The sequence below is a fragment of the Protopterus annectens genome, chromosome 5.part0, assembly GCF_019279795.1.
Source record: "Protopterus annectens isolate FY-2018-M chromosome 5.part0, PAN1.0, whole genome shotgun sequence".
In the NCBI taxonomy this organism is placed as follows: domain Eukaryota; kingdom Metazoa; phylum Chordata; order Ceratodontiformes; family Protopteridae; genus Protopterus; species Protopterus annectens.
Window position 1 is genome coordinate 1,473,355,980 of NC_056735.1, and position 21,821 is coordinate 1,473,377,800.

Sequence of the window (21,821 nt, forward strand, 5' to 3'; positions counted from 1 at the left end):
TGACTTGGCTTTCACTGTTTTTTCAACCAAGATAGCAAGTTTAAGATTTAACCAAGTCCTCACATCCATCTGTCCATAACCCCTTTTCCTTTTGGAACATAGGGGTTGGGCTGCCACTTTAACCATTAGGTGGCTAGCCTTACAAATGGATATTCTTGCATACCAGCACATGCAAATCCACAGCCACACAATCCACATTCTGAATGTCTTTGGAATGTGACAGTCCACAGAGACCACCTTCAAAAGAAACATATCTGGTATTTTACAAACTGTTTTCTCCTCTCTTCGGGAAAAAAACATGCCATGCAATTTGACTCTGTAAGAAAACATCACTTTTTTTCACTTTCTTGTTGCCGGGGAACTCTTTAGAACTAATACACAACTGTTTTGACAGTCAGTTGTATTGGCATTAACCATCTCCACATAGTGTATAAATGACTAAGATACATAAAACTATGCACTCTACAACAGGTTTTGGCCATCAATACTCCTTTGCACTTAGACACTTTCTCCACACACCAGGGTAGTAACTGTCCACTGTATGGTCTCATTTGCTCTCACAAATAAACTACCTTTCAGTGAAGCACTCAAGTCTTCCTTCACTAAAATATCTGCAACATAAATGAGTCAGAGTACAGTTGCCCTTTCAGCTGTCAAACTTATCCACAGATGCTCTCCATCACTCAGATAGCCATCATCAGCTGCTTTCAACTCTTACTTAATTGATCATTTCAAGTTTTGGTGGCTTCATTTGTACTAATACTACATTTCTCTTTACATCTCAGTGAATTATTCATGTTAATCTCTCCCAGATGTGTTTTTCTTAACAAAACACGTGGATGGGAACAGTAGTACGCTATCCTAGATCAGACTGCAACTGTTTTGAATTCCTTTCCGACTGCCATCAGGCTTTCTGCTTTCAAGCTCTTCCCGTAGCTCTCCTCATCTGGTCATGTGTCACTTATTGCTATCTACAAGTTGCACAAATGCCATGTTATACCCTTTTCCCACCATACTTTCTTTACCACAAGTTACAACATTCACCCCGTGCCTTTGTCCTCCTGTTTTCATGGTACTTTAACGTCCAGAGTTACTTTCCTTTCTGATCTCCCTTCACTTGTCACCCACCACATTTTCATTGAGCTGTTTCTCACAATTAGATTTTCTCTTCCTAAATCAACCTCTACAAATTTATGTTATCACAGAATTATCACTGTTAATACATGACATGAATCACCTTAGACTTTTCTTCTCTTTCTAAACACTGTCTTTATGCATTTTTTTATTTTGACTGCTTGAAGTTATGCATGCTAATTACTTGTCTGCAGTTCTTAGTGTGCAATCAATTCTCTATGTATGTGTAAATAGCATGTATTATTACAGTCAAAGCAGCTGTCACTGTGACATCTCTATAATGTTAACAGACTGCTTTGTTTGAAATGCGACTTTTATCCTTTTAATTGCCACACACTGTGCCTCAGATGGACAGTTAAATTACTTAAATGTTTAATATATATAAATGTGTGTGTGTGTTTTATATGTGTATGTGTGTGTATCTATCTATATATATATATATATATATATATATATATATATATATATATATATATATATATATATGGGTCTACTTTCTTTGATCGAAATACCATTATTTAGAACAAAGAAAGTACAACCTTACTTTCGCGAAAGTGCACTTCAACAAAAGTGCACTTTCGCGAATTCCGGTTCAACAAACTGGCAATTAAAATAAAAAATATCAAGTTAAACTCTGTTTTGGAGAGGGGCAAGCCCCCCTGCACCCCCCACACCCCTGCTACATTAAATATACTAACTCCAAAATCGCACCACAGTGGGGAAACAGGTATATTCCTTTATTTTAATTGCCAGTTCACTGAACCGGAATTCGCAAAAGTGCACTTTCATTGAAGTGCACTTTTGTGAAAGTAAGGTTGTACTTTCTTTATTCGAAATAATGGTATTTCGGTCAAAGAAAGCAGACCTATATATATATATATATATATATATAGGTGCACTGAATTTAATCAAAACACCTAAATGTCAATGTTCATAACATCAACCAGAAAATGTCGATTTTGCAAACATCGACATACTACAATGCATGGACAGTGCAAAAGCCTTGGTGCACGCAAAATTAAATAAAAAAAAAAACACAAAAAAAATTAAAATATCATGTTTTTGCAGGAGGATAAGTTCACCTTCACTCCCGTTAATTATATACACTAACTCCAAGTACACTGGAGAAAGGGTGTATTTCCCAACCCAGAGAATTGCACACCTGTCGACCACGTGTGTAGTGACCAAATTTTGTCAGCTAAACAGATGTCGATCAAAGATGGAATTAATGAAATTCAGTTCATTTATATATATATATATATATATATATATATATATATATATATAGTTTAATATCAAAATTATGAATGACACATCATCAAATCCACTTACGTGAAGTCTGAATTCTGACTGTTGAAAACATCAAACACCGATATTCCAAACTGCAAAAACTCACCCCTTTTTGACCCATGTTAAAACTTGTTTTTAGGTGAGGAGTGGTTGGAAATGCTGACGTTCTTTTTTTTCAGCATTTGGAGAAATCTGCATCATGGATTTTGCTTATATAGTTTGACGATGCGCATAAACAATGAAGCGCAATCAAAATTTTGACAGTAAATATATATATATATATATATATATATATATATATATATATATATATATATATATACACACACACACACACACACACACACACACACACACACATATATATATATATATATATATAGAGAGAGAGAGGACTCCAAGCTCAACTTCATTTGTAATCAGCACATAAAGGCAGGATATGTTTCCCTTCTATTAAAAGACTGAGATAGTGGTACCAAAGAAAATTTGGTGAATTCAGAGTTAGTATACTTAAAGATTCAGTTTCAAACATTCTGAGAATGTGTCAACTGTACTTACAAAAATGGCTGCTGATGACACTTTCCACCATCTGGATGTACTATTGTGGTGGACATTCTCTTGTGACGTCTGGTCAGGGGTGGAAACTTTCCTGTCTCTGCTTCCACCATTCAAACCAGTACATTTTGAAATATAATTTCTTAGGTACTATTTACCCATTTTCTATCACTCACTTCCCCATTTACCTTTCATAACTGCAGCACAGAAATGAAGGGAGACATGTCGTCTTTTTTTTTTCAGTTTGTAACTGCTCGTGTTACTGACTGCACCGTGCACAGTGACAGAATAAACAGTTGCATATTAACATATAATGAATACAGCTGCACAGCTTTGTGTATTCATTAAAAATTAATTTTGTCCAAGTTTCCAATCTTGACTGTGTAATTGACTATGTGTTTGTTTTTCTTTTTCTTAAATACACATCACGGTGAGTGGAAAACCATCTGCACCCCCACTGTTCTCATGACATCACCGTCCTTTGCGTGATGATGTGGAAGCTTGCAACCCTTAAATAACCTAAATGGAATATCCCTGATTTTGAGTGAATTTTTAAAACAAGAGAACAAAGACATTGCAGAATATTCATGTTTATCTGCTAGAACTGACTCTTGAGTGGATGCTAAGGGTGGTGTTAGTTTTGTGGATGTGTAGGAGATTGCATAAGATTGGATCATTTGAGGCTATGCAGGCCAGACAGTGACCACCTTTCAAGAGCCTGTAGGAAACAGAAAAGACAGAGAGCACTTTAAGGCTCAAGGAAGACATACCTTTGTTTATATTAGTCAGGAAAAGCTGCAGAAAATGAAGCTGAGTAATATGCTTAGACAGGTACCTGGCATAGGGGCCTTTATAGTCTAATATGGGCTTAATTTTTGAGGAGTTTCAAGGGATAACTTCTTTAAATATGGAAGACATGTCCCTTGTGATTAGTCTAGCAAGGTAAAAGGAGTTCCAAACAGCAGTAAAGTGATGATGATCAAAGTACAGTTCGTTGTCAGTGAAACTTTCAAGGTTTCTAATGGCTGAGGCAATTTGAAAGGGGTGTCACCCATATAACAGGTGCATAGGTGCCCAGTTTTGTCAAAAAACATAATGCATTTCTTGGCATTTTGTTTTAGGCTGTGGTCCAGGCAACACTTACTGGTGCATGTTAGCTCCCCCCTGAAGAATTTGCAAGGTAGATGGGGGATTAATGACAAGCTTGCAGAAAGTATGCATGTGTGTTTCTGTATGCATGTTCACTATGTATCAGACTTTAGCAAAGAAGCCATAAAACTATTTTATGCACACACACACACACACACACACACACACACACAAAGATATATATCCATATGTGTGTGTATGTGTGTGGGTGATGTGGTTGCATAACATCTTTGCCAGAACTGCATAATATCAGGTGTAGTGTTTGCTGATGTGTACATTTGCTGAATGGAGGGGGATATAGTGTAAGCAGGTAAGTGGGGTTAGTATTTTTTTAATGCTGAAACATTCAGATATATTGAAAGTTTTAGCATTAGGCGTTATGAGCGTATGCACAATTATACATGGGTTAGAGATAGGTTAAGGGTTTGATAAGAGGATAGATTTAGTGCTGCAGTTGAGTGTTGGTGCAGCCGGTGTGGTTTGTCTTGTGTAGTGATAGTGTTATAGAAACATTTTTTCTAAGTTAAAGTGCAGGGTTCAGGCTACAGTTAGCATGCATTACTAAGGTGGTGTGGGAGGGGGTGAAGCCCCATGCCCACCTTACTAATACATGCTGAACTTAACAAAATGAGATTGTGAGCATATATCTTTAAGCTCTCCACACATGTGTGACAGTAGCCTTTTATAATTGTTAGGGTAAACTCTAAATGCATGATTCCTGTATCTGATTTTATGGCATATGAAACATCATACTATCCCAGTATTTTACTACACATGCCAATCATCATACCTTCTACATTTTTTGTGTGCGAGCTCAAAGCGCAATGTATTTGATATTTTTATTACCTTCTACAGTTTTCATGTGAGAGCACACAACGTAATGTATTTTATTACCTTCTACATTTTTCATGTGCTAGCACACAACGTAATGTATTTTTATATGTTTCTACATTTTTTGTGTGCTAGCTCACAACGTTACGTATTTTTACTACCTTCTACATTTTTCATGTGCTAGAATAGAACAATGTATTTTTACAACTTTCTACATTTATCATGTGCTAGCACACAATGTAATGTATTTTTATAACTGTGCATTTTTCATGTGCTAGCACTTCGATTTCTTGATCTTTACATTTAATATCTTACTTCATCATCAGTGTACCATGTTTAGGTTATAAAAACATTAGTAAATGAAAGATAAATACACTGATTTAGGAAGTCCCCTTGCCTACAAAATAAAAAAGATGGCGGACTGGCTAGGTTAGCAGTATCCTATCAGCCTCTGTCACACTAAATAAGTCCATCTGAATAGGTTGGCAACATCCACAGTCACTAAATGTTATCCTCCTGGATGGCAGCTATATTGTTTTAAACAGAAACAGTGTTAGGAATACTTAATGTCTGTTGGCAGAGTAGCAAGTGGCAGCATAGAAAACTTTGTTGGGTATCCAAAGGAGAAAATGCCACAATGAAATGCTGTAAAAATAACATACCAAAAACATTACCTACCCAGTTTGCTTATTTTACACTTGAAGCAGCAGTACAAATGCAGAAAATAACTGACACTCAAAAACAGATGTTACACCTCAACAAGCATGGAAAACAGAAAGAACTTTGAGAGCGTAAATTAAATCTGTTTGCAAAAGAATATAAAAACATACAAAATGTGAATCTTAATAACAACAATGTATGAGCACAAGCAAAGCTGTGACATCTAAAAACTTGCCACTCTTAAGATTATTTTGTAAGCGAGAAGAAGCATAGAGTACATAGTAATAACATGGAACTCATCTACTTAAAATGTCCTTTATCCACTCTTAAATTCCCACTGTTGTCTCCCTTCCCTTCTTCTACCCAAAATATAAACAATAGTTCATGACAGACCTTTTACAATTTCAACATCCTCCAGAGGTAACTTCCATAAGAATTTGTACTTGCTTGATGTATCTATCACACTGGCTGCCGAATATCTGAAAGAGATATGAAACATTTAGAGTAATCAGTTGCAGTATGAAACATTAGCCACAAGATGGCAACATTTGCAGGTTTTCTGCAGATCAGTACTACAAATTCTTGCTTCAAAACATAGAACAGAGTATAAAAATAGTTCTTAAACCCTATAAAAATGCTTCAAAACTTATCTCTCAGCTTCTTACATGCAGAATTAAGGACAGAGGTCTGAGATCAGGGGCACTTTTTAAATAATAGCACTACTGTCTTAAAATCTGTCAGACTATCTGGACTTTAGTTAGCATTCATTTTCAAAGGTGAAATAAGCCTGCAGCTTTAATGATTAATCATGTTGTGCTTTCTGTGTTCCATCACCTTTTTGCAAATAATCACCAATCTTAGGAGAGACGAGCAAAATTTGGAGACAAAATCAGAGAAAACTAAGTATGCCTCAAGGGCAAGTGGATTAAGAAAATGAAGGCAACACCACCAAATCACAACTGGTACTGTTGTGCAATGTTAATAAACTAAACAATTTATCTAAAACAAGACTAAGGTAAATTTCAATGCTTGACATTACATCATGATTTTAACCCTCAGCAGCTGGGCATAAAAGTAAACTTAAGGAAAGTAAATGAAAATCCCTCAGAAAAATCAAAGATGCTCGTGAAACATGGGACCACTGGACAGATGCACTAGTTTAAAGTGTGGAATAAATGAATGCAAAAAATAAAATTACTATATCATATTATCCCAAGGAAGGAGTCACCCAACAAGTAGCAACTGAAAATAAGTAGCTACTTCCTTTCCCTCATTAAGTACACTACTGGCTAAGGTCGTATTGCTGAAATATAGATGCTTGTGCTCTTTGGAAAGCAAACCATTGCAGAACTGTGAGGGATTATAATTACTTTCTAAAGACTGTATTACAATGTTTTTCCAAACAAAGGAACAAAAATTATTAACAGCATAAAATAGTCATATTGGGGAACACAAACTGTAAAATTAATAAAACTATAACGATTTCTCCAAAATGTTGGCTCCTGCTGCAGTGCAAAATGCTATTATGTATCTGAAGAAAATCTAATCTTAAAGTAATCTAAATGTATTAGCAGCCATTAGGTCAAACTGTATAATATTTATTTTGCTTGTGACTGATTAAATTCAGCGATGACACACTAAATGTAGACACTCATCAAGTGATATCAGAATCTACATCACAACTGCCAGTGCAATGTTCTAGGAAGTAGGCCTCTAATGGTCAAATACATTGAGGAAAAAAAAACACAACTATAACACACGTATAAAGTAACTGCCAGTTAGCACTTGATATGGGAAAGAATGGTCAGTGCATGCACATATACACAACACTTTGCATCCAGACTTTTTTAAATGACCACAGGCCAACATTTTTAACTTACACCATCCCTGAATATATCCCATTTAAGTTACAAATATTGCTACAGTTATTAAAAACTGAACCACAAACAAATAACCACCATCTCCTAAAGGCATGAGTCTAACTGACTTATGCGATTAACCAATAAATAAAATATGTACTTAAAAAATAAGATCACTCAATGATAAGAAAGAAGATAAAACTGACCACATTTTAATATTTTACATTCATTTATATTTATGATCAGAAATGGGTAATTAAAAAAATATCCTAATTGGCAAACTTTTTTTTCAAGTATTTTAATTTTTTGTAATATATTTTGATTATTGCCAGAGATGGAGAAAAATAAAGTTTAGGATGCAGGGCAAGGTGAAGTTTTGTGCACAGCACAATGCAGATAAAAGGCACTCTAACCATAATGGAATAGGTGAATGTAGATGACACACTGCAGAATCAGACAGACAGGCTTCCTGAGCCAACTTTAGAAAAAATCATTACCTTTTCTTCAACAGTGTTTAACACTATTAAGTTGTTATTATATTTTTAACTTGCAGAACCTGTCCAGATATGATTCCCTCAGCCAACACCTGTATACTAAGCAAATCTAAAAAGGCCTCTTAACCACTTAGACCACACTCTGTCACCCAGACGTGCCACTTGCACTTTTTTTTGTTTGCTTACCTTATAAAAAAGTTATTGCATGCAGAAACTATACAGGTTTTACACCAACAAATCTTAAACTTGTTGAGATCCAAAGTCTTAGGATCCCAATCCTAAAACTCATGTAAAAGAAATGTATCACACAACGTAATGTATTTTTAATAACGCTGAAATACTTTTACCCATTTAAATTTTACAAACAATTTAATCAGTTCTTCAGTACTTCTATTAGTGTTTCATGCTTTCTTTCAGTCTGACCTAGTTGGTGGAATTAGAGCGTATTCAGCTATTTCTTACATCATGTTTGCCAAAATAAAGTTTCATTCCAACACATTTCTTACATTTCTTTTATCCCTCCATAACTGTAGTAAATCTATGTTCTATATTATAGGAGAGTTAAGTTATTCTTTCTTCTTTCCATCTTTTTGTACTATTAATACTAACCCATTTATGCCCTGTCTCTCCTCCTATTTACCACTTTTCTTTTATCCTGAAATCCTGACATCATTTCCATATTTGAGGCATAAAATGGTACAGTTACCTGCATGATCACCAACTGATACTTCTGAGAATTTCAAATCACTTGTATGAAAGCTTTAATATTACATATTCATAGCAGTCGCTATGAATTTCAGTTACTGTCTGCCGACATTCCATAGTCTTTTTTTTGTTATTTACATCACTTCTCATATTTGATTATAATACACTGGTATACATAGCATGTGATCTTTTTCAAGACATTCCCAGGTACTTATGCCTCTGCACTGGTGAAAAGTGAGACAAGACCAGGAAGAGGATTTTGCACAGAGTTCTACAGTGCCTGACTTCCTAAGGATGTTAATTTACTGCAGGGGGCACACAGGGCTTACTAAAGTCATAAAGGCAATACAGAATATGAATTACATGGAATTACATGGAACGGTTACATAAATAAGAACTGTGTAATATGCCCAAAATATGAAACAGGCCTATGGTTTCAAAATAACGACTATTCTGAGAAAGAACAAGGTGACCTTATAGGGGGAAAAATAAGGCATGGATATTAGAAGGGATTTCTTCTAGTAGAATGAAGGGTAGCAAATGACATCAAAGCATATTTGAATTTCTTCCCAAAGTTGGCTAGGGACAGAAGAAGAAGTTGTTACCAGAACAACTTAAAGGAATTAAAATAAATAAGTTAATTTAAAAAGGCATGATACATGTGGACCAAGTTGGTGGCAGTGGAACAGAAGTTTCCTTTTTTGGACTTTTATCCAGTGTTTCTTTTTGTTTTGGTTTCTGTTACACTGGTAGTGACTTACTTGTTTTGTTTTTTGTTTTTAACAGTGAAACTGGTAGTGATGATTTATATGTTACACTAAACCAACAGTATCCAGACAGACTGACTGTATCCAAACAGACAACAGCATATTTGGTAAATCCCTAAAGTATCCAAACAGATCCTGAGGTGTTGAAGTAATCCTTAAACAGCTTCAGACACATCTGCTCAATCAACAAAGCCTTGTGCAAACACATTGGGAGCTGCTGCTGCTCTGTAGATTCACATTAAATGGTGCAGGCTTCTACTGAATAATAAGCAAGAAATTTTGAATTATGGTTTTAACCTCTATTAAACAGAGTAACAGCTGCAAATTTTACTAATAGTCATCAGCTTTTTTTTCTTTGTTTATCAAATATATATCCAGAATTAAAGGTCACTGCATGAATTCCCTTCATGTAACATTAATCTACCTTGGGAATGAGTTACTCTGATTTTAGAAATAAAATTAAAATTTGCAAAGAATGCACATATGGAAACTGCAAAGGAAATGTACAATGACAAAGTACTGAAGTAGCAGTCAAAAGAAGCATGAATATTATCTAAGAAGACGGCATGCATACAAAGGCACAGAGTAGTGAAGATAAAAGATGGCATAAAACATGTAAAAATGTGTGTGCATTTATACAAATTACATATATTAGTTTGCATACTTTGTTTATCTCATCTAGAAAAAGAATGTGGATGAGAAGAAAATTCGGTACTTATGTATTACCGCAACCACATTTTTGACATCCTATAATTCTGCACATTTTCTGTGGAAACCTGCAGTAGTTGTACTATCACTTCTGTACAGTGGCCCTCACTACTCCTAATCTAATCCACACTTCCCTTCTGTTCCCCAATGTGTTTTTTTTTCCTGTATTTCTTTTGTAAGTTAATTTATGCAGTTAGTTGAGGTGCCTTTGGAACACATGCTGCCAGCATCATTGATAACAAAGATAAAACGATGCATTCAGATCTCCAGCTGCATCCCCAACGGGTTTTAATGACCAGGACATCCTGAATGTCTATAATCTAAACACCTGCTATAAACAGCGGTTCCTAATTTCAAAATTGGACTTCAGCGATCTGCTGCTCACTCTCTGCTGTAGTAAATGCAGCACCGTGAATCTAATTTCAAAATTGGACTTCCACGTTGGTGAAAAACTCCATGGTCGTGCCAGTTCTATATCGAAAGGGTATCTGAAAAAATGCAATGTTAAGACGGGCAATTTTAACTGCAGTTAGTACAAGCAAAAGACTGTGCTGATGTATGAAGCTCATTTCAACAGTACTACAAAGAAGTAAAACACTTACAGGTTCGCACTTCCCCTGCTTTTCTGGTTAGTGTAGCACACCTCACGGTTGTAAGCTGCGTGTTTTAAAAAGCGAGCTGAATGCAAAATGTTGTCCGCTGGCAGCTGTTTGACAACCTCTGGCTTGCGTGTCTTATTCATGCTCCCTATTTCCAAAGTGATGTGGTACAGTAGTAATTTGGAGTGTGCACACTCATTTTTACTTACAGCTAAAGTCATTTATCGAAACCATTACGAATTACAGGATGTCAAACATCTGGTTGTGATAATACGTAAGTACCGAAAATTCTACCTATTAACAATAAATGTGTATCTGTATAAATACAATGTGCTAACTTCCAAGAAGTACTGTCATGTGACAAAACCCCACATTTTTAGCCTTGAATATATTACACAGTGAATATCCCTGACTCAGCATTAAAATAAAGTAATAAACTTCAGAGAATTTTATCACACATGGTCAGTGGTTGGACCACAAAGCTGTCTTCCTTGAAATAAATATCAGCCCAGAAAACCCAACTAAACCTGTAACAGTTAGGAAATATTCTAAAGCAAACTACATACTATTAAGTGACAGTTTGTCAAAATTCATGCCCAACCCAAAGAACACAGCTGCCTATGCACAAATATTTAAGGAAACCCTGTACAAATGTACATGGTTGCACTGAGACTGCCTTACCTACCAGAAGTAAGACCAAAACAAACCACAATGATGGAATCTTAATCTTAACAGATTATATACAAAAGGGGAAAAAGTCGTGGCCAAAATCAGAAAAAGCAACTCTCATAGAAAAAAAGAGCTCTCTGACTCAACTACACAAAACACTAAGAGGTCTAAGCCCAAAAAGGCCAGTTATGAGGTCAGGAGAGACTCCCACGCTGAGGAGGATCACAAGGACTTCCTCAGTTATGCCAGGAACCTTAAAGGTAACACTCAGCAGTGTACAGAACTGGTGGTAAACGGCACAACTTTCACTGACCAGGGTGACATAACAAATCAACTGGCTGATTAATCTAGCTCTAACAACCCCCCTCTATCCCCTGTGAAATCTCTTCTACGTTGTCCCCCCCTCCAACTATCAACAGAAAGCAGGTCCTAGTCGTGCTCGTTAAGGCCAAAAACACTGCTTTAACAGGTCCCAACAATATCCCTGGTTGCCTCCTAAACAGCCTAAAACAAGACCTAGCAGGACCACTTAAGGCACTCCAACTATAGTCTCAAAACAGGTTAAGTGCCAAGTGAATTGAAGGCCACAAAGGTCATCCCTCTTCTTAAAGATGGACTATCAACCCACCCTCAGGAACTACAGACCCATCAGTCTGACAAGAATGATATGCAAAGCCATCATGATCAACAAGGACATTGGCAACCTACAGACACTGGGCCCAACCCAGTTTGGCTTTGTTAAAGGAAGGTCTTGCCTACTAAACCTGGCAGACTTCTTTGCAAGGGTCATCAAGTCTCTGGATAAGGGGAAAATGGTGCATTTGCCTACTTTGACTTGGGCTACAATTTCGATACATTACCCCACTCAGGTATTGCTGACAAACTTTCAGAACTAGACATATGTCCCTAAATCACTTACTGGACTTCTGGCTTGCTCACTGATATAACCCAAGAAGTAAGGATCAGCGAGACCACTCCACCAGGAGACCAGTCACCAGAGGAGTACCCCGGTCCTCTGTGTTTGGTCCACTCCTGTCTGGCATATACTTCTCAAAAGTAAATACTAACATTAAAGGCCTCTGGCTCACCAATTTTGCAGATGACTGTAAATTGGGAGCTATCTCAGATTCACTCCATGACAGCAACATCCTACAACAGGTTCCAGCACAAATGTATGACGGGTGTCAAAGCCACAGATTAAATTCAACTCAAAAGGAATGCATTATAGTGCCCTTTGGGAAACTGCCCACCCAAGCTAATTACTCCACTGATAAAACACCCTTAAAAGCTGGCCCGATAGTTTGGAATCTAGAACATATGTAGACAGTAATCTGGCCTTTGACCAACATGTAGCCAGGACAGTAAGAAAATCATTTTATGTCACCCAACTCATAAGCAAGGTATGGCATCCAGGTCCAAGGAAGTTATGGTACCACTCTACTCAGCCCTTATCAGACCCTTCATTGAGTACAATGCCCCCCCCCCTTTGGCATGTACCTAACCAGGCACTTGCAACAGAAGAATCCTCAAAGGTTCCTCACCAGGAAAATCCATGGTATGAATACCCTGTCCTACATAGACTGCCTTAAGGCCCTATCTCTTTGAGTAGTCTCCTACAGGTTACTGAGAAGCAATATATGCCTAGCATATAAGGCATCCTCAGATTCAGTTCTGCTGGATCTCTTGCACATCTGCAAAACAAACAGCACCAGAAACACTAGATCCAAAGGGGTCTATATTATAAGGATGAAGTTTTACAACTTCGAACACCATATGGGTGACAACATAGGAGCAAAGTTGTAAAACATCGAAACCAAAATAAGAAATGTAAAAATAAAAGAAACACCTACCTGATTGCCCTGAGCAGGGGGCAAGTCCCCCTGCACCCCCCACACCCCCCGCTACTTAAATATACCAACTCCGGGATCGCACTATGTTTAAGTAAAGGGAAGAATTCCCTACAGCAATCTCCGTTCACACTTGCGAAGTTTTAAATATTCGACCGCTTGGTGACACCCATATGGTGTTCGAATATTTAAAAATTTGTTCTTATAATAGAGACTCGACCCAAAGAACTGAACTTTGCCTGGGAAATAAATAGAATATACTGGAGACACTGATATGTCTCAAAGGATCCCCACACTATGGATGAAGCTCCACATGTACGTTAAGCAGAGTTCATCCATGACCCTATTCAAAAGAAACCTTGATCACTGGATGGGAAATCACAGATTCACCCCCAGTCTGACCCCCATGTCTCTGATGGACAGAGGCTGACAATAAATAAATTAATCCCCAACTAGCATACCCCCATAAACCTTAGTTACCTCTTTACTAACATATTCCACCATGCTGGCATCCAAGGAACTCTGGGACAAAACTGGGTTGGGTTGCACAGATAGGCTTGCAAAGACCCTGGTGATTGTTAGCTTAGTATAAACCTTTAAACCAATGAACCTATAAAAGGGATAGTAAAATGTCATCAATGACCCAATATATTGCAAATTAAGCCCAATAAAACATTCCAAGGCATGCAACTCATGAAAATTAAATAAGGCTTCAATGTGACTTTCTCAGAAATGCTGTGAAATAAAGCTTAGTCAAAAATAAATGCAAATAATTAATGAATGACTAGACAAGTAAAGGGCTTGAACAAAAAATATGACATTATATGTAATATGGACTTCTTAACATGAAAACATATAATCATCCAAGACCATGGCTTGTTATATCACAGTAAATCATAATTAAATGTTTAAACTTAAAAATGGGGTGAAGCCCCTTTAGAAACAGCCACTGGGGATGAAGTGGGCAAATATAGTGGATTTGCCTCTGCTCCAGAGAGCACAGTATTCAATACTACATTCTTTACACTGTTCAGTGTTTTTAGCTAAGAAGAGTCAGACATAACTGCAAGCAGTGAAAGGCTGGAACACTTCCTTGTTTGTAGACTTAAATTACCCCACTACAATTTGGTGACAAAAATGGGAAGGAAAGAAAGGAACGTCAGATAATGTCACCCCACCCCAAAAAAGGTGCGTCTTATTCTTCACATTTCACTGTGCTAATGAAACCTCAGATAGAGAAGAAATCAGTTTACACATCTCACTTAACAATGCAAAATTACTGCCCTAAATGTGAATGAAGTTAAGAATGATGATGCAATTTTGGGACAGTTTTAACTTTTAGTATATTAAGTACGGCAGTTTACAATGCAAAAAAAAAATAAAAAATTAGTTCATCAGCCTGATTAATGATCTTAATCAAAGTTACATCTTATTTTACAAATAGCTCAAAAGATTCAGTTGAAACTAATACTTTCACTGTGTGTGTGTGTGTGTGTGTGTGTGTGTGTGTGTGTGTGTGTGTGTGTGTGTGTGTGTGTGTGTGTGTGTGTGTGTGTGTGTGTATAAAATCAGATTCATCCCAGTAGACATGTCTATTTTCAGGGGTGACAGACATGCAGATTGTTGAAGCACAGAAAAACAATGCTTATCTCTGTTCATCTAGAGAAACACTGCTGCAGTAAAGGAGTTAAATATGTGGGAAGCAGGGAAACACAGGAAGTTAATGGACATCAGCCATTTTTGGCAGCTATATTAAGATCACTACCCCTGTTAAGGTCAGATTTCCCATTCAGATCCTGATCTGAACAATAAATGCAATAACACCCTGGCAGGAGCTGGGCTTAAACTCACTGAAATCCTACTCAACAACAACAAGAGACAAAAAGACATCACAGAAGCAGCTTCAGTACAACTAGAAGAAAAAAAAAATCAGACAATCACATGAAGAGGGTTTTGCTATGGATGTACTTACACAAATTAGAGAGAGAGAGTCTCAAAATATGAATCTTGCATTAAAAAATAAGAAACTTTCAAGAGATGAAAGGACTATGGCAGGAATGGCGAAGTTAAAAAAGGGCAGAAAAAGATCTGCATGACCAACCAGTTATACATGGAAATCTTGGCCCCTCTGGAATATCCAAATAATGACCAGATAATAAACAGCACCAATGCTAGTAGGACTAATGGCCAAGCTACTGTTACTATGACAGAAACATGGACGCCCCAGATCAACAGTGACTTGTAATCATACTGCAATGAGCAGGATTTTCCTGTGTACTTCCAGAGCAGCCCCTCCAGGCAAAACTCCGCATAAGAGTCAAGAAAGGAGGTCCAGGCAAGAAGATGGAATGGCCAAATCCATACAGAACACCATGCCCCAAAGGAAGCAAAGAAATCTGGGCAGTACAGCAAAGGGATGTGAGTAATACCACCCAAGAGAATGCCACCCTCCCCTAAGTGGAGGCCTCAGGGAACTTGGTCCATCAACCCAATAACCAGCATAAAATCAAAATCTGGAACAACTCTAATATTCTACTAACTGAAACTGAAACAAAAGTGAAAAGGGGCTGGCATTTATCCCCACAGCAGGAGCAACTTAGTTAACACCATTATCATCAACTTTAGGCTTTTCTGCAAGAAGCTGACCTTGAAAGTCCTTTTCATGAAAGGAGAATGAAATATGGACGTGTCAGACATTTGAGGACCAAGAAATAGGGAATGAAAAAACAGACATGAATCAAAATGGAAGAAGCCAAGTACATTTTGCCCACTTCTCCACCCATCTATATGGGTAAACAAGGAGAACTTTCACAGAATTCTGACTAAACCCTGCAACAGAAAATGTTATAACTCGTCCCAAAATGAATCGGCAGCACTAAAAAAGCTTGGCAGCGGCAAAAGGAGGAGACAAAGCAGGGGAATTTTCTTCCCTGATACGACTTACTGTTATACGACTTGACAATCCCAGAAAACTGAAGCAGGACTTTTACTAAATGGCGGATATTTATCATGTCATCCAAGCCTATAGACTGGCGAATATAGACTGGCTGTTCTTAACTCAGATAATCTACTTGAAGATGAACTACTTAATTTACAAACAGTCACCCATCCAAAAATACCCATTTATCTGGCATCCCTAAAGCACACAAAAACCTGGCTGAGCCCCCCCAAATATGATACAGTGATAGCGGGAGGGGGCTTTTCCACTGAAGCCCTATTAATTTATTTGGAACTTAAAATCAAATAAATTGCCAGAAATGCTCCATCCTACATCTTGGACACTCTGGATTTTCTGAAAAAGGTGAGAGAAATTAGGATCAAGCCAGAAGCAAGACACTACATTAGTCCCCACTGATATGGAAGCACTTCACTGGTACAAGAACTTCCACAAATCACAGGGAAATACACACAATAGGTGAGCTTTTGGATACATTACTTAAAAACACCCACTTCCATTTTAACCAGAAATGGTACAAACAACCAAGAGGAACAGCCGGGAGGGCACAAATGACCACAAGCCTGGCAAATTTAGCTTTAGCAAAGTGGGACTGCATTTTACTAACTTCTACAGCTCTGAAAAGGTAGAATTTCTGGATCTCACCACGTATGAAAAAGAAATGATTCCACGTTAAACAATGACGTTTTCAGAATACCCACACTGGTAAACCTTTTGCTACATGTGAAGAGTATGCACTTCAAAACCACACAGAAAATTTGTATAAAGTCGTAAGGCATGAGGATAGCCTATGAGTATGGTGAAAATGACATGGTTCCTACAAAACATGAATCATTTGTAAAGGAACAGTCTTAAAATGAGGTACAGTGGAAACTTGATAAAAGATGCACTGACCTCATTACAACCCTGAAACAGAACTATGACCCCCAACTCTACTTAATCTGCCATGAAGAAAACAAACAAATCCATTGAGCTCATAAAATGAAGATGACAAACAGAAACAAAAAAGAGGCATGGTTCTCACATTCTCAAAAGATTTTCTGTACCACATGTGAAAACTGGTGCATCATCCATGGTAACCAATCCATTAATAGGCTACTTGACCCTAAGCCTACTTTTATCTATCATAAAGGATAAAATATTAGGAGCTGGGTAGAAGGACATGCGCTGCCTACTATGGACACAAGAAATGGCCCCCTTTCCCTACATGCCTCCAGTATATACATGTTGTGACTTTATGTGTAAGTGAAACAGTTTTTTTGTACCATCTCAAAAAAGAGATACTCTAGTACAGAGCGAGATGAGTATAAAAGCAAGGTTGTATTTTACAGAGCCAGCTGCAGAGAATATAGAGCATTTTATAAAGACAAGACTATCAATGCCTTAAAGGTAAGAGCCACTAAACCAACCAACCAGCCAAAATATCTTAAAAATTCACTAGCCAGACATGCTCTAAGCTGCAGAAACTTTCAGAAAATTGCATTTCATGTAGTGGAGAAAATAACAACTGGCCCCACTGAAGGCAACACAGGAGCTATACTTGAGAGAAGGAACTACAGAGTTAAAGTCACCTAAACACTACTGGCACTTAGCAATGAAAACAAACGGCTCCATCAGATCTGTACTTATACTTACAAAACTGGACCATAACAGCTTTTAACAGTTAAGATGCATTTTTCTTCATAGTCCTTCACTGCATGAACAATCTATGTCTAACTTGGATACATTTACGTACTATAAGACCAGGATGAAAAAAATAGGTAAATTACCATCACGGTTTTCGAAGCGCTTTTTAGTTTACAAGTAACACTACCTTCTGAAACAGCATTTTCTCAGTCTAATCTCTAGTACGTGTGTCAGTATTAGTATTTCTAATAATATAAGCTGTAAAATTTTCTTCCACTAATTTATACAAGGATCTATTAGTGGCTTACATACACTCATCGCTTAATGTTAGTAAATCTGTTGCTTTATTTTCTTCTGTTCTCAACATCATCTTTCTCATGTGCACACAATAATTACTTAGTAGTTACCAAATGAATGTACTTAATGTCATTGCATTATTTTTTTTTTACTGATCTGATGAAGCTCCGCCTCCTTAATGGTAGACAGATGAAAGCGCTTTAGAGTTTTAAGTTTTTTATTTTATTTACTTGCATCAGTTTTAATAATGGCTATAAATAGATACCAGAGCTCTCAGCCTTCCATCTCCAGAATGTGGAACACTATCTCTCATAATGGGGAACAAATGGGCAAAATATGGAACACTTACTAATGGCTTACTAAGAACATCAACTAGAAAACTCATAAAATGGTTAAAACACATTACACTATACATATAAAATGTTCTTTTGACGAATTAATATGATTCAGTATTATTTACCATGGATATCATTTAAAAAATCCTAACTCTGAATGTATGACAAACCCTTTCAATGTGGAGCGATGAGGAACATGGACTTTTTAAGACTCAAAATGAGGAACATTCCCCATAATGAAGTATACTTGAGAGGTATGATGGATACTTTTTCCTCAAAATTATACCTTTTCCTTTTTATCACCCCAACCAGACTCTTATCTCTAAGTTTTATAATGAACTTCCCCAGCTCAGGTCAAGGGCCCCAAGGATATGGTGGCCTCCTTTCCTGAATAAGATTCATCACTTCCTATAATTTAGCTCTAGCTTCACACATTGAGATAAAGTCTCTTTTCAACAAAGATTTACACAAATGTGTTTACCCTCCTACCACAAGCATAGTTTGTGTTAGTTTTACAAGCTGCAACATCTGCACAGTTTCAGTATGTATGAATATTGGCAGTGGACCTGTCATCATATAATACCTTAGCACTATAAAAACTGTCTTTGAATTAATCTCTATTTGCCTCAGTTATTGGCAGATTACATCGTCTATCATTATATGGAACCGAGGGGAACAGGAATCAGTCATACTTAACCCTGTTCAGTCCAATATCATAGAATGCTGCAAGTTATGTTTGACCTACTGCTTGCAGAGCCCTTGTACGGCTCTTAGCACATTACTTATAAGTGATATGTCACTAGATATATTCATTCTTTTATGGAAAGTGTGGCACACATTATCTGACACACAGGATACATGGTAGATCCATCGAGTCATTGGGACAGCTAGACAGTTGTCAGCATGGTCCTGACTAGCTACAATTATGATCACAACTGCACAATACTTAACGGCTATAACTTGACTTGTTGTCATTCATTTGTTAGTACCTGTTGCCCATTTTTAATACGGCAAATGGCATCTACTTATTTCATCACAGATAAGTCGATGTATTAATAGGTAGGTGTAACCACTGACACTAGGTATATAAAATGTCTGTATCATCAGGTACTAGCTAAATAAATGGGAATACAGCATATAAGCCGTATCCTCTTAGCTACCAGTAATAGCAGCTATGCAGAACAGGGATGAAAGATGAGACCTATCCTAGTTTAGTTTGGCCAAACAGCCTACAGCATACACATCACCCCAGCTTGAGTGAACTGACAAATAACTGTGTGTTAAAGTATATATAAATAATGCATGTTATATAAAATGGAGTTAGATACTGATGAAGCTCTGTTAAGGGAGAAAATGTTCATCTCTTTAATATTTTTTCTATTATTTTTCAACATAGAAGTATTAAAACAAGTTATAAGTGCTTGATTACTCTGAAGTCTCAAATGAGATTGGCTACAGTTTGTGGTTCTTTTTTCCCTGGTTTTAAGGAAGCCCAGTCAACACATTTGATACCCAAGAGGTACCAGTTTTCCCTGTGAATTCATTTGTTTTCTTTTGTACCTTACTACAAGGATCATCACAATGGAAGTCACTAGCATTTTGGGAACAGTGAACTAAGAAAATATCAGCACAGCAGTTGCCCAGTTATGACAGCTACTTACAGACAAGTCAGACTGGACACAAAAGTATCTGGAAGTCTCAAACAAGCTAAAACACAGTTTTTGTGTGGAAACAGTGCTAAACGTTAATCCAGATGCCATATCAACTCAAAGACAAAATGGGACAAATCAGGATCATAACTTCTGCAAACAGGTCAATTAAGTAAGAAGATGAAAAGTATTGCAATGTCATGAAGCACAGGTAACAACAGCATGGTCATATGAGCATTTTTACATTCCACCTCTTTGGAAAACCATCCTCCCTACTAACAGACCGCAGACCTCTTGAAACCATCTTTAAAATCAATACGTACAAAAAATTAAAGTTAGAACGATGGTAAGTAAGGCTGGCACTAAACCAGTTCAGAAAAGGAGATGGTAATGGTGCAGACCTCTAGACATCAATCTCAAGTTTTACATCAGGGGGGATTTGATTCTCAGTTAGCAGAAACCTAGGCAAATATGACAGCAGTGTATGCATTCCGCAAAATACTCACAATTCTGGAGTTGTGGCTAACCGCCAGTCCATAGTGGCTGTAAGTGCTACACCACAGGGATCTGGGGTAAAACATAAGTAGTCTGAGGTACAACTGGCCACAGCAGAGACATCCACCTGAGGCTGAGGAAAACTGGTAGCCACCTGAGGCCGAGGCAAACTGCTAGCTTGCTGTGGTAGCAAAGGCTGTTTGCTTTTTTTTTTCTTTTTGTGACTGGAAGAAGGGACCAACTGTGGGACAGGTAGTGTGTGTTCCATGAGCAAGCCAAAAATGGTGCCTCTTTCTTGGGGGTGACAAGCAGCAATTAACAATAAGTACTTCCAGTCCACAAAAGTTACTTTTTTGACAGAAAAATGCAGTAAAAATCTCTTAAAGTAAACTATCACAGTTTCTCTATGGAAAAATGTTTTTAGTTACTTGACAGCACTTTTAAATGGATAGAAAAAACACGTGCTCTGTTTAAAGGTATATTACAGTCTTAAGAGTCTCCATTAAAACATAGTACTCCTAGCTTTAAAATAACTTTCCTGAAGAGGAATGTAATAAAACACGAACAAAATTAAGAAAATGGAAGGTTTTCCCCAAAAGAGAACTTTTCTGCCTAGCAAAGGAAAGCACAAGCCGATCATAGATCGTCAAAAGTCTCAGTAGGGCATATTCGTCAGCATCAGTAAAGCTCTGAAGGACTTTGTGCACAAGCTTGTCTTTTACTCAGCTCAAGCTGCCTGACAGTTTGGGTGCATGGAAAGTGCCCTGAATCTTTGGAAGCTGGCCAGTTGTTATGCCCTTAGCAGGCTATAACATATATAGCCAAGGCTACTAGAGCATAGACATAAATCAACGGGATGAACATCTACTATGGTCACACGTTAAATGCATTCTATGAAGATGAAGCAGTGAACAAAAATGAAGACCATCACCTAAAATGTATAATGAAATCCAGTTTTCCTACGTTAATCTGAAATGAAACAGTTCAAGTTACATTTCTTTGATTTTCCTAAATTGTAAAACATCAATCAGATCTACTAAAAACAAACAAAAAGTTGTTTTTTTAAGTGATTTCCATTACTTTTATATTCCAACTCTGTATTTGCACAACAGTGGGGAAAAACAAAAAAACCCACCACAGCATACCTTAATGATGTATAACTGCAACAGGAAAAAAACTGCACAAATGCCATTCTG

At 37.2% G+C, this 21,821-nt stretch overlaps 1 protein-coding gene across 2 annotated transcripts in view; it reads right to left on the minus strand.

The window, feature by feature from the left end:
• The window catches only part of ARHGEF17 (Rho guanine nucleotide exchange factor 17), a 2,179,236-nt gene that overhangs the window by 324,792 nt on the left and 1,832,623 nt on the right, over positions 1-21,821 (minus strand). For both annotated transcript variants that reach the window (XM_044071304.1, XM_044071302.1), the window contains one exon: positions 6,013-6,098. In XM_044071304.1, the coding sequence (XP_043927239.1) occupies positions 6,013-6,098 (86 nt within the window). The remainder of the gene's footprint in view (positions 1-6,012; positions 6,099-21,821) is intronic.